Source organism: Moschus berezovskii, chromosome 11, assembly GCF_049115385.1.
Source record: "Moschus berezovskii isolate FMDL1 chromosome 11, NW_MosBer_1.0, whole genome shotgun sequence".
NCBI lineage: Eukaryota > Metazoa > Chordata > Mammalia > Artiodactyla > Moschidae > Moschus > Moschus berezovskii.
The window spans coordinates 40485315-40499980 of NC_142470.1; the positions used below are offsets into that span (position 1 = coordinate 40485315).

At 40.2% G+C, this 14666-nt stretch overlaps 1 protein-coding gene across 1 annotated transcript in view; it reads left to right on the forward strand.

Annotated features, from left to right (window-relative positions):
• The window catches only part of PPP3R1 (protein phosphatase 3 regulatory subunit B, alpha), a 64356-nt gene extending 57128 nt beyond the window's left edge, over nucleotides 1-7228 (forward strand). Inside the window, exons 5-6 of the mRNA XM_055399200.2 lie at nucleotides 1274-1458; nucleotides 6088-7228. Coding sequence (XP_055255175.1) covers nucleotides 1274-1458; nucleotides 6088-6135 — 233 coding nt within the window. The 3' untranslated portion in view covers nucleotides 6136-7228. The remainder of the gene's footprint in view (nucleotides 1-1273; nucleotides 1459-6087) is intronic.
• The last annotated feature ends 7438 nt before the right edge of the window (nucleotides 7229-14666 follow it).

Genomic DNA, 14666 nt, shown 5'->3' on the forward strand with positions numbered 1-14666 from the left:
TTCACTGAGTTCATTCTTCCTCTTAGACCACTACCCCATACTACGTTATAACCTCCTTTTAAAATATTCCAAAAGATATCTTTTATTCTAGATCCTTAGTAGACATAACAAATTTTATATTCTGGAGAAAATCCTTTTTGGACATTTGCAATTTGTATTTTTTAGTGATGTGTCATGGTTGCTTATAAGTTACAGGTGTACAGTACACAAAATTGATTCACAATTTTTAAGGATTATATTCCATTTGTGGTTAAATAATATAAAATATTGGCATGAAAGTGAGAAGAAATGCTTTAATATGATTAGCCTAACTTTGTTTACACTTGTATTCAGAATTATTTAGCCAGAAGTTTGCTATTTTGGTTTATGTAGGCTTGCCTCTCTTTCAGGGAACATCTGGTATCTTTTTGTGTGTGTGTGTGTGTAATAAAGTTTTATTAAAGTATAAAGGAGATAGAGAAAGCTTCTGATATAAACATCAGAAGGGGGCAGAAAGAGTACCCTACCCTGCTAGTCTTCAGCTGGATGTTATATAGTCCTGCTAAGTTGCTTTAGTCGTGTCCGACTCTGTGCGACCCCATAGACGGCAGCCGACCAGGCTCCGCCGTCCCTGGGATTCTCCAGGCAAGAACACTGGAGTGGGTTGCCATTTCCTTCTCCACATCTGGTATCTTTTTAAAATTTTCAGCTCTTAACTGGAGAGACATTATGTTCAGTAACAATTTTCTGAGGCACAGGCTATATGCTAACATCCTTTGATTGTATATTATCTCAGTACTGTAAAGCAGCAGTCCCCAGCCTTTTCAGCACCAGGAACCGGTCTTGTCAAAGACAGTTCTTCCGTGGACTGGGGGTAGGGAGTGGTTCTGGGATGATTCAACTGCATTACATTTATTGTGTACTTTATTATTATTACATCAGCTCCACCTCAGATCATCAGGCATTAGATCCTGGAGGTTGGGGACCCCTGCTGTAAAGAACCTGGGAGATTAGAACTATTATTAACCCCAATTTTATATGTGCAGAAACTGAAGCTTAGGAAAGGATAAATGACTTAAACTCTAGGCTGCATTAATTGGCCCAGGCAGTCTTAACTCCATAGCCCATATACTTGTAACCACCTAGTTTCACCTAAAAACAACATCTCTATGTAGGAAGGAGCTGTCCTCATAGTAGAATTCTAAATGCAGGGCAACTTACTATCTTCTCTCTCTCTGAAAGTGTTTGTGGTTATCATGTAATTGCCATTGATTTTTCCTTACTCTATTTTTAGTTGCTTTCCGTATCTATGACATGGATAAAGACGGCTATATTTCCAATGGGGAACTCTTCCAGGTGCTAAAGATGATGGTGGGGAACAATCTGAAAGATACACAGTTACAGCAAATCGTAGACAAAACCATAATAAATGCAGATAAGGATGGGGATGGAAGAATATCGTTTGAAGAATTCTGTGCTGTAAGTACAAAAAAGCTAGTTCTTCATTAGTTATGTTTCATAAAAACATTTTTAATATCACTTAGTAGAGAATTCCTTATAGTTATATTTTGCCCTAGAAATTTCTGTGTTTTGATTTTGCCCAATAACCCCAGATTCAAAGTTTTGAAATGTTCTTTGTTGTAACTGTTACTAATTACTAATTAGTCTCAGGAATTAATATTCTCAGTGATTGTCTGATAAAATGCCACAAGAATGGTACTAGTCACTTTTACTTATTATTGGTAGCCTCCCAAGTGAACAGCTAGGTTATTTGAAAATACTTCTGTAGGAAATAAGAGTTCGTGAATTTCAGCTAGGAATTCAGAGACTTGATCACAAGGATGACAGAAATGGAGTCCCCATCTGTTATAAACCCAGCAGTGAGGCTTTGTAGAAAGGTGATTTGTTTTCCCCTCTCCTTTTTTCCTAAGCTACTGATGGGTAGTTTTTGTGATCTGGGGCGAGGGCTTCACAGAGACACAGCCTACAGTTGTGAGAAGTCCTGGAGGACTTGCTCTCAGTGGGAACTGGGGCACTGGCTCAGCTTCCTCTTTATTGCTTCTCTTCTGTGGTTGCTGCCCCTAAAACAGAGATAGTAACGTTCTGATGTGTCATAAGGAGTTTTAACAGTAAACTGAAGATGCTGGACAGTCCAAAGGAAATGCAAAGAAAATAAAATATTGAAAATTTTCAGTCATGACTGGATGCTTCTCTAGAAGGTTTCCCTCCTCTTCAGTTTTCACTTAGCCGACACCAGGGAAAACAGATTAGTTTGTCGTGTGTTACATAAGGACTTAAGTAGCTACTTTGGCTTTTAAGTAGAAGTTCACATTATACTTCAAGGATCTTTTTGCATCTCAAGGGAATGAGATCTTTGCATTTTGTTTCAGAAAAGTAGGGTGGTGCTCTAGTTTAAAGACCAGGCTAGTTCTTCTTGGAAGAGAGTTAGATAGGCTGAACTCTGGAGATTTGGAACCGGTGGCGGGTGGTGCTATCGCCAGTGTGTCCTCTTCCTCTGCCATGTCTCCTCCACTGTCGCCAGCACGTGTTGAAGGACTCCCGTGGGCGGGCATCGGATTGTGCATGACACGAGACTAGGCTGGTAGTGGCATCATAGATAGCAGCCAGTTTTCAAAAGTAGAAAAAAAAAAATCCAAGACTTGAGGCAACAAAACAAAATTGAGGAACTTGGCTGGAGTGATGTGAACGGATGTGCATAAGTGAAGACTACTTGCATTTAGTAAATACAACCTGTAACTTAAAACTACATGTAAATCACTTTACTAGGGGAAGGAAATACATCCCTAGGTATAGAAATTGTGCTCTGTACACTGAAGGCGTAAGCTAAGCTTTGAGTTTATTTTTCAGCCTTTGTGATAAATTGCCCTTACTTGTATTTTTGGAGGGCATAGTTCAGGAATGAACGAAAATGTTTGTATATTAAGCCAACTTTTGGGAACATTTGTCAGGCTCATAACTTGGGCTTTATTGAGTTCTCTTCTGTTTTCTTAAGCTGTAACAGAGAGAAAGAGTTATCATAAAAGATCACACATACTATGTATCTGTTTTAACATTTTCAGAATACTTTACCATACACAAATCTTATAGATGATCAGTGACAGGATTAACGTTGATGGATTGAATGCATGTATTTATTTTTATTTCCTTTGAAAACTTCACTGAAATTAAATGGGTTAAAAAGAAAAAGTTATAAACCCGCAAGGGCCAGTGAATAGCAGAGAGGATAGTAACTCAGATTGATAATTTATAAAGTTGAGTGGTTAGCAGACAGGAGTGAAAATTCTAAGCTATCAACTAGGAAAGCGGAGAAGCAGCTTGGTTTCTAATGTGGAACCCCTAGAAGGCTCAGAAAGTGGAGACATGACTGAACGTGGGTGTGAAGGTGGGGCTAACAGGAGAATTGCTGAAGTCTGTTTAAGAAGCAAGTGGAACACAAGATCTGCTTCCTGACTCTGTTCAGTCTCTCCTGCACTGTAGTGGGAGATTGGCAAGAGTGAAATAGGGCTCTGTGCGTGGGGTGGGGGGCAGGAAATTAAGTGAAGAACAGCATATTTGCATTTTGACACCTCCAGCCTTCTCTGACTTGATTCCCTGGCAGCTACACTTGCACCCTCTAGGCAGGAGGCGGGAAAAGCCCTGTTTGGGAAAGCTGACGTCTAGAACTGGTGTTTACCGAGTTGTTCAAAGTGCAGCGTGCAGTCAACAGCCCTGCCCTGTGCATGGAGGCTCTGGGGCGGCACTTTCCACAGGAGGAGAGAGCCCAGGATCACCAGACATTCAAGGACAACCTCTGATACAGATTACAGAGATGAAATCAAACCTGAAAAAGAAGCATGCTGAAGCAGGCTATGCAAGGCCAATAAACACTTGAAAATAGAACAGAAATCTGTCATTATTATTATATCCTCGGGGATATAATATATTAGATCTTTGAAACAAAAATTGGACAATGTATAAAAGAGCTCTAAGAAATTTAAATGTTGGGATTCGTTCTAGGAGGTCTAACATCCAAATGTTTGGTCCCAGAAAGAAATTGGAGGGAAGGAAATCATCAAAAATGAATCAGAAAATAATCTCAGAATCAAAAGTAATGAATTTCCTTGACTGAAAGGACTTACCAAGTACCCAGCATAGTATATAAAAATAATCTGGGCCTTGGTACATCATCATGAAATTTTAAAACAAAAAGATGGTTTACAAGCTTCCAAAAAGCTAAGGTAGAGGGATAGGGGAATGGCTTCATACAAAGAGTCAAGAATCATAACGTAGCAACTTGGAAAATAGAAGATAAAACAAGAATTCTCAGTAAACTCAAACTGGATGGTAGAATCAGACATTTTCAGGTATGCAAGTCCTCCTCCCTTTTTTGGAAACTACTAGATGATGTGCTCCCACTATGAAAAGGTTATAAATCAGAAAAAGAAGTCAGTGTGGGATCCAGGAAGCTCAGAGGGTCAGGCGGGAGATAAAGCAATCTCTAGGAGGATCCATGGAGGCCAAGCCTGGATGGGAGTAAGTCCAAAAGCCCTGGGAGTGATTTGAAAATAATAAAATCGATAGCTTGATATAATACATCTGAGTGCCTTTAGAGCAAGGTTTAGTGTTGAATTAATGATAAATGCACCCAGTAAGGAAAAAGATCAGTTATTACCTGTAGCAAAACAAATATGCAGGGAAGCAAAAGTAATCATAGTACACGGTTCTCTTCTGCTGTAAGTAGTATTTTATGTAGTCATAAATAAAATGCTGAATTTCTGTCTTTAAAAAAAACACCAAACATGCAGCTCTTTGAAGCATGGGAGAGGTGGGAGGTGTGTGGGGTAGGAGATGATGTAGAATAGGAGATGAAAGGGAAGAGGTTTGTGTGTGTGGAAGTGAAAGCTGCATCTCCTGTGATGGGAAGTTGATGGATAATGCCTAAAACTTTAAATCCAAGAAGAAGCAATGTGGGAATGTTATTTGGAGTCTTGTAGGCAAATACTGAACATCAGCTGAAAATTCTAAATGATTGCCACTAAGTAAAAAGAAATTTGAGGATAGGATAGCAAACGGCTGTTTTCATGACAGGAGTTGTAGAACTAGCTGGCTGTTTAAGCTTTATTTTTCAAATAAAAATTAAAAAGTTCAAAAATAGTAGCAGATGCAACTATGTACATGGATGAATCTCACAAACATAATGTTGAGTGAAACAAGACAGACATGAAAGATTTCATTTGCAAAGTGTGTAAAAACAGATCAAACTAATCCATGGTGTTAATCATAGTGACTAGTTCTGTGTAGGTGGCGGCTTGGGAGGAGGGAGGTCATGGTGGGAGGGAGGTCGCAGAAGAGCCGTGGTGATGCCCTGGGTTGGGTGCTGGTTACTTGGGTCATCACTGAAAATTCACCAAGCTGTTAACCTTTATGGTTTGCTTATTTTATGTAGGTTCTGCTTTTAAGTTACCCCAAATAATGCTACAGGTAATCTCACTTCGACATTGCCATGTCATTATTCACGGAGGTGTCTGTAACAACTCTACATGTATTTGACTCCATGGAAGAGCAATGTGCAGAAAAAGTTTATTCATTACTTTTTGATACATTCTAGAACAGAGTGACAGTGAAGCCCGTATTTGGTTTTTGACAGTTTTTATGGTAACACCTAGTTAACATTTGATATTAAACTACTGAAGTCCATGTCGAAATGCAAAGGAAAGAGCGGACCAAATCCTACCATAGCCTATTTTTTATGTTTATGACCTAAAAAAGCTTTTTACACTTGAAAGTGTTGTTTTAAAAAAAAAAATGGAAGAAAATTTCAGAGAAACTATACATGGCCTACAAAGCTTAAAATATTTCCTGCCTAGTCCTTTATGGAAAAATTTGCCATCTCTTGTGTTAGAGTGCAAGAAAATGCTTGTTATCCTGGGAGCAAGAAGCTATGAAAATTCTAACAAAAGGCAGTGCGAGTTTTAAAGAAAGAACAGCAGCTTCTGGAAATGGCTAAAGTAGTGTGCTTTTTTAAACTGCAGTTTTGATAGGGTGGTTAGACTGGTACAACGGAGTCCCTCAAACCTGGTCAAGTGTGGTCTGTTCTGTCTGTTGCAGGTTGTAGGCGGCCTAGATATCCACAAAAAGATGGTGGTAGATGTGTGACTCTTGTGTAAAGAGTACCACCCAACACTTTTGCTTTCTTCTCCATCTCTGAAGATCTGCTCAAGACGTCCAGCAATGCTCTCTGTGTATTTAAATGAAAGTATTTTTCTCTGTGAAGCCACATTTTCCAACATGAGCCTCATGAAGCCCAACTAAGTGTTATTGAACTCTTATTCTCTCAATAACTCAGTGTAGCACTTTAAAGCTGAAGGACAGCAGCATGAAAAGAGCATATCAATGTGGCGAAGAAAGGGAAGGGGTTGGCTTTTTAATTTATTTTTCTTCATCTTTTATAACAAGAAAGTATCTATATATACATATGTAAATATTTATATATAGATATATGTAGCTTTCTATATGTGTAGTAGGTTGGCTTTAATTTAATATACTTGATTCAGAAACAAAAATGATAAAAGAGTACAAAAGTGCCAAGCAGAACATTCAACATCCTTACTTTTATTTCACACAGTTTTATATATAGATCGAAGATTGTACAGTTTGAGCCGGGTGTTAGGCCAGCTGTTTTCCTTTGCCTGCTCTTTCTCCTTTGAGAGATTGACAAAGCATTTGTTAACATCTTATTATTTACCTTGATTACATTTTTGTAACAAAGGAGTTTGTAACTTCATACGATATATTTCCAGGGACTGTGTCTCATTGCTGAGCAGCTTTGACGACGTCTCTGCTTGAGGGGGAAGTAGAGTCCAGCGCTGCTGCCATGAGCTGGTTCTCGCGTTCATGCAGTCACTGCACAGCGCTTAGGCCTCATGCTGTTACTTCATAACTAGGAGCCATTGCGTTCATTAGGTGTCCCCGAGTCAGTGTCAGTTCGTCGTGATTTTATTCGTAAAGGACAGAAGCTGTGTGAGGCAGTCCTGATTTGATCTCAGACATGACTTAATGAAGAGTTCCAGAAATAATCATGTAATAGCTCAGGATATCCGTTTATGTTTCATTACATGGGTGGTAAATTGTCATTAAACTTACCTTTAAACCATAAATTTTCCCTTCTCTGTTTCAGAAGACTTGCAGCTAATCTAAAAACTGGTGATGTTTAATGCGCATGTGTGTATCTGTACACCCACGTATATATGACTTACCTGGGAGAAACCTTATAAACTGTTTGCCACAGAAGAGCAAAATTATATCCAAATTTATACCTCTTAAATTTCTTTACCACAAGGCATAGAGAGTGCATGATGGTGTTCTTCCTCTGCCCGAAAATGTCTTGGGTAACTTAATACTTTGTGTGATTTAAAAGTAGTGTACCATGCTCCGCCAATTGATGTTATTATCCCTTCCCTTTTCTGCAAAGGTACTATTGGCTGGAAGAAAACATTCTGGTTAGCTTTGTTAGGACTGTAGTCTTTCCCTATAATAGATTTTGTAGAAAATTGGTTTTATACTCTTGAGTGGGGAAGGGCAGGTTGAATCAAGGTTGAAAGCATCTTAATTTGGGCACACCCGCCTGCCACCGCTGTTCCTTCAACTGAGTGCTGCACGCCATGGGCTCTGTCTGTGAGAGAAATCCCGGTGCTTGGTGTCCTTGCATGACATGGAGTTTTGCATGTAGATCAATTTAAAATGTACCTCTTGTTTACATAATTTGCATAATTTTAAAACATAATGTTGCCAAACTTTGGAAATGTTAATGTTCAAACTGAAAATCTCCACATGTAACTTTCTTCCTCTGGATCAGTACGTGGCTTATAATCCCAGCCAGTGGTTTGATCTGTTCCAGTGTCAACTGCCATGTGCTCTGCTTCAAGAGGGGAACTCGTCTTTTGTGAATTTTTTGTACATAAGTATTTGTTACAGATATTTTAGCAAATGCTTTCTATTTCTCTTGCTTGTGCATATCTTGGCTGGCGTTACAGAAAAATAGTGCAAACGTTATTTCCTTACTGGGGAATGAGGGTTTTTTCTTTTCCTTTTTTTTTTTTAGTGTGTGTGGGTGGGTGGGTGGGGGGTGGTTTATGTTGAATGTTTAGTTTTTCTTCTGCATGAAACATCATGTTGTGGGATCTTTAGGAAACTTCATACTGTATGAATAAGAAAATAAAATATTTGAAACTTGACTACGTGTATTTGCAGTGGTCTTTAGGCTTCCCCAACCATTGTGTGTGCGTGCTTGTGCTCAGTTGCATTTGACTCTTCTGCTACCCCATGGACTGTTTGCCCACTGGCCACCTCTGTCCACAGAATTTTCCAGGCAGGAATACTGGAGTGGGTTGCCATTTCATCCTCCAGGGGTATCTTCCTGACCCAGGGATCAAACCTGCTTCTCTTGCATCTCCCGCATTGGCAAGCGGATTCTTTACTGCTAGCACCATTGGATAGTCTTTCTTCATTCTTTTAGACTTTTTAAAAGACTTTGGTACGTTGATGTTTGATCTTTGACTGTTAACCATAAGTAAATCTGCTTTGTCAGTGGGTGAAAACACAGGTCAATATGACCTGTAGAACCCAGTCTGTCACCCTTCCTCTACTTCCAGCCTCCCTGCTTCTTCTGTAGGCCTTTACACCCTCTTTCCTGACAAGGAATGCTTCTAAGGGGTTCAACCATGTTGTGGTTCAACAGGAACTCTCCTGGCCACCATTTAAACACACCAATAACACCTGATTGTCCTTTTACCCCAGTCGTCTTCCATAACATTTAACCTCTTATCTGATTCATTTTGTATTTGTCTTCCCTGGTTCTTCAAATAATATGAATGAAAGCTCCCTAAGGGGAGGGATTTCTGTCCCTTGTTCACTGATAGACCTGGTTGTCTAGATTCTGCTGAGCTCTTAGTGTTTCCGTTCCGTTCCGTTCCGTCGCTCAGTCGTGTCCGACTCTTTGCGACCCCGTGGACTGTAGCCTACCAGGCTTCTCTGTCCATGGGATTCTCCAGGCAAGAATACTGGAGTGGGTTACCATTTCCTTCTCCAGGGATCTTCCCGACCCAGGGATTGAACCTGGGTCTCCCGCATTGGAGGCAGACGCTTTAACCTCTGAGCCACCAGGGAAGCCCTTAATGAGGTAGGAAACACCTTGTTTCTACAGATTGTGATATTAAGTTCTATTCAGTACTTTTGTTACTCTTCATAAGCATTAGTATTTGGACTTCTGGTCATTCAGCAGCTTTGCAGGGTTCCTATGCCACGCCTGCACTATAATGAGCACTTGAGAGTCTTGCGACAGGTAAATGATGGACCTGGCCCAGATGAAATACAGGCTCTTGGTGTTTTATACCCAGAATGCCTATATTGTCAGGCATGCACTAGTTATGAGATACTAAACACTGGGTTCTCTGACTCTTCATGGGTTCAGTTCAGTTCAGTTCAGTTCAGTCACTCAGTCGTGTCCGACTCTCTGCAACCCCATGAATCACAGCACGCCAGGCCTCCCTGTCCATCACCAACTCCCAGAGTTCACTCAAACTCATGTCCATCGAGTCGGTGATGCCATCCAGCCATCTCATTCTCTGTCATCCCCTTCTCCTCCCGCCCCCAGTCCTTCCCAGCATCAGAGTCTTTAGTTAAGCTTAAATCAATAGGTAACATTAAAGCTCTAGGTCTCCCTTTCTTTCCTTAGTTCTGATGGTCTTAAGAGTAGAAAAGATGACTTAAAGTGAAACAGCAATCCACAGAATGGGAGAAAATACTTGTAAATCATGTATCAGCTAAGAGATTGTTAGCTGGACTATGCAAAGAGCTACACTCAGAAACAAAGAACCTGATGAAAAGATGGACAAATTACTTGGATACTTCTCCAGAGGAGGTAACATAAATAGCCAGTGCCACAAGAAAAGATGTTTAGTATCACTAGTCATTATGGAAATGCAAGTAAAAACAAGATACTACTTCATTAGAATTGCCATTAGCAAAATGAAGGTGTTGGTAAGGATATGGAGTAGCTGGAATGCTTGTGCATTGCTGGTGTGGATATCAAATTGTGAAGTCACTGCGGAAAATGGTATAATGGTTGGTTCAAAAAAATCAAACAGTTAACCATGTGTGTTAGTCACTCAGTCATGTCTGATCTTGCAACCCTGTAGACTGTAGCTCGCCAGGTTCCTCTGTCCAGCCAAGAATACTGGAGTGGTTTGCCATTCCCTTCTCCAGGGGATCTTCTCAACCCAGGAATTGAACCTGGTATGACCCAGCAATACCACTTCTAGATACTACCCAAGAAATTCTAGGGACTAGCAGAGGTATTTATGCACCTACATTCATAGCAGTATTATTCACAATAGCCAAACTTGAAAGCAACCAAAACATCAATGACAGATGGATAAGAAAAATGTGGGATATTATTCAGTTATAAAGGGAAGGAAATGTTGACATATGCTGTGTTAACATGGATGAACTTTGAAGACATGCTAAGATAAAAGAGCCAGTTCCCAAAGAACAAGTACTATATTTATGCAAGTTCCTGGAGTCATCAAATTCAGGAAGACAGAAGGTACAATGGTGGTTGCCAAGGGCTGGGAGGAGGTGAGAATAGGGAGTTGGGAGTTGAATGGGTAGTGTGAGATGGGGACGATAAATGTTCTGGAAATGAACGGTGGTTAATGGTTGGAGGAGAATGAACTTAAATGTCACAGCGGCAGCAGCTCCGCCCGAGAGCCGCGGGAGTCAGGCGTGGAGCGGACGCCGCTGGCCAGGATGGTGCTGGAGAGCGTGGCCCGCATCGTAAAGGTGCAGCTCCCCGCGTATCTGAAGCGGCTCCCAGTGCCCGAGAGTATTACCGGGTTCGCCCGACTCACAGTTTCAGAATGGCTTCGGTTATTGCCTTTCCTTGGCGTACTTGCACTACTTGGCTACCTTGCGGTTCGTCCATTCCTCCCAAAGAAAAAGCAACAGAAGGATAGCTTGATTAATCTTAAAATACAAAAGGAAAATCCCAAAGTGGTGAATGAAATAAACATCGAAGATTTGTGCCTTACTAAATAATTGGAAGGACTGATGCTAAAGCTGAAACTGCAATACTTTGGCCACCTCATGCAACGAGTTGACTCTGGAAAAGACTCTGATGCTGGGAGGGATTGGGGGTGGGAGGAGAAGGGGATGACGGAGAATGAGATGGCTGGATGGCATCACCGACTCGATGGACATGAGTTTGAGTGAACTCCGGGAGTTGGTGATGGACAGGGAGGCCTGGCGTGCTGTGATTCTGGGGTCGCAAAGAGTTGGACACGACTGAGGGACTGAACTGAACTAAAAGCAGCTTTTTGTAGGTGTTGGCGTTCTAAGACGTTTCCTGCCTGTGATGGTTCACATAATAAACACAATGACAGGAGATAATGTGGGTCCACTAATACTAAAGAAGAAAGAAGTGTAATAGTGATGAATTAGGATGGAATTCAGTTCTGTGCTGTAAAAAGTTATAATAATATTTTTGCATTCTTTGTTTATAGATCTTTCAAATGGTGGTCTTAATTATTGCTATTGGTTAAATAATTACTTCTGCCAATTTATTTTCTTTTTACACTACTGTTTATATTTGATACTTTGTATATTCAAGCAGCTTTATATAGAAATTAAATGACAGTTCTTTCATTCTGACTTCAAAGAATTAATGTATCTTCCTACAAAAAAATCAACATTTTAAATTTTAATTGAGAAAGTTTTGGCAGTGAGTGCAAAGCTGTTTGAACATCAATATTTTCAACAGAATCTATACTTTAAAAATATCTCCCTCCACTATTAAATATATATATATTTTAGTACCCTTCTGTTTTGATTATTTGCAGTGATTTTTTTTCCCCCTTCCATATTTCATTCTTTTTAGGTCAGTAAGAAAAATATTGCTGTCAGAATTGCTTGAGTTTTCAAAGAGAAAAACTCTTTGCTTTTTAAATATTGTTCTCTATAAATGTGAATATCCGAATTTCAGATAAAACAGGAACTGGGTATAAAAAGTTTCAACAAGGAACGATTATTTACATTATAAAAGACTTGTTTATAAAAGGTTTGTTTGTGTTTGTTTACATGTGTTGTGTGTGTGTATCTCAGAGCCATCTGACTCCGTGACAAAGATGGGTAGGATGGCAAGAATACATAGAGCTAAACTCATGAGCTGCTGCAATTTGAAGGTCAATTAAAAATAATTAAAAATAAAGTAAATCTGGTACGGCTGGGTTCCTTTACTGTTCACCTGAAACTATCACAACATTGTTTGTTAATCGGCTGAACCCCAATATGAAATAGTTTAAAAAAATGTATATTTACATTAATATGATAATAGTTCAGTGTTCAAAATTGTAACTGTATAAACATTTTTCTCTTTATTACAGTGTAAACCAGTAAAACAAAATACAAAAGGTTTGCAAAATAAACTTATTGGAGAATCTTTAAAAAAAAAAATGTCACTGAGCTGTACAAATGGTTAAGTGGTAAATCATGTATAATTTACCACCATTTAAAAGAGTAGACAAGATGGTAGAAAAAGAATTTCGGTTTTTCTGGATGCTATCCAGGACTTAGAAAGAAATGGTGTTCAAGCTCATCATATATGTCTTGAAACAATTGTTAGTCTTCAAAGCATATGGTGCTCAAAATCCCTCATTATATTAGCTCACATTTTAAGCTAAGGTCCATTGCCACTTCAGCCTTTCACTAACCCTGTTGGTTTAGTCACTAAGGTATGTCTGAGTCTTGTGATCCCATGAACTGTTTCCCTTTCCATGGGATTTCCCAGGCAAGAATACTAGAATGGTTGCTATTTCCTTCTCTGGGGGATCTTCCTGACCCATCCATGGGATTTCCCAGGCAAGAATACTAGAGTGGTTGCTATTTCCTTCTCTGGGGGATATTCCTGACCCAGGAATCGAACCCACATCTCCTGCATTGCAGGCAGATTCTTTCCTGCTGAGCCATCAGGGAAGAAGCCCTTGGGCATCATAAATCTGACAGCTAAGTGGATCAAAATAGTGAATCCTTGCTCTCCCAGACCTCCTCAAGATTACTGGTGTCCCTGAATAATAATGGTTTCTTTCACCAAATTAAGTCATTGACATTTGTAGAATACAAGCATTTTGCAAGTTACAGGATGGTTATGTTCATCATCACTGTATACTCGATACTATCTAACGTTAAGCATGCTGTCCCATAGCTCTGGAATCAGGAAAGTTATGTCTCTTCCCCAGGGCTCAGTGAACATAAGCTTTCTTCTGTAAATAGGATGAGAACTGGAGTTCAAATATTCTGGAACAATAGGAGGAAACACCAAGGTCTCTTCCCTTATCAGCCACTGAGTAAGAAAATACTCCTAGCCAATGCAGCAGTTAATGTTAATAAACTGTTACATGATGTTATCAGAAATTGTACTACATACTGAGAATTGAAAGGTCAGAGGCTTTAGGGTGGGAGGCAGACACTAAAATAATAGGATAGCGTGATAGATGTCATAGAAATATGTATCAGCATGGCTAAGGTTTTCAGTATTAGTCTCCAGGCCTTAGAGAATTTCAAGAAATGATTTGAACTACCAGATCAACTACCACTGTCAAGTAGTCAAATTGATTACATTTCTTTACTGTTCCATTCTAAGAGCAGGTAAGGTGGTGATGGTGGTTCAGAGGTAAAGAATCTGCCTGCCAGTGCAGGAGACGTGGATTGGGAAGAGGCCTTGGCAGAAAGTGAAAAAGAACTAAAGAGCCTCTTGATGAAAGTGAAAGAGGAGAGTGAAAAAGTTGGCTTAAAGCTCAACATTCAGAAAACTAAGATCATGGCATCTCGTCCCATCACTTCATGGCAAATAGATGGGGAAACAGTGGAACCAACTGAATTTATCCTTGGGGGCTCCAAAATCACTGCAGATGGTGACTCCAGCCATGAAATTACAAGACGCTTGCTCCTTGGAAGAAAAATTATGACCAACCTAGACAGCATATTAAAAAAGAGACATTATTTTTCCAACAAAGGTCTATCTAGTCAAGGCTATGGTTTTCCCAGTGGTCATGTATGGATGTGAGAGTTGGACTATAAAGAAAGCTGAGCACCGAACAATTGATGCTTTTGAACTGTGGTGCTGGAGAATACTCTTGAGAGTCCCTTGGACTGCAAGGAGATCCAACCAGTCCATCCTAAAGGCCATCAGTCCTGGGTATTCATTGGAGGGACTGATGTTGAAGCTGAAACTCCAATACTTTGGCCACCGGATGCGAAGAGTTGACTCATTTGAGAAGACCCTGATGCTGGGAAAGATTGAGGGCAGAAAGGGATGACAGAGGATAAGCCGGTTGGATGACATCTCCGACTCAGTGGACATGGGTTTGGGTGGACTCCAGCAGTTGGTGATGGACAGGGAGGCCTGGCATGCTGTGGTTCATGGGGTCACCAAGAGTCGGACATGACTGAGCGACTGAACTGCTGAACTTGGAGCAGGAAATAGCAACCTGCTCCAGTATTCTTGCCTGGAAAATTCCATGAACAGAGGAGTCTGGCGGGCTATAGTCCATGGGGTCACAGAGTCCAACCCAACTGAGCACATAGGCCTCTAACATTTTGTTTCTCTTTAAAGCCCCAAGCAGTACTAATTCCCC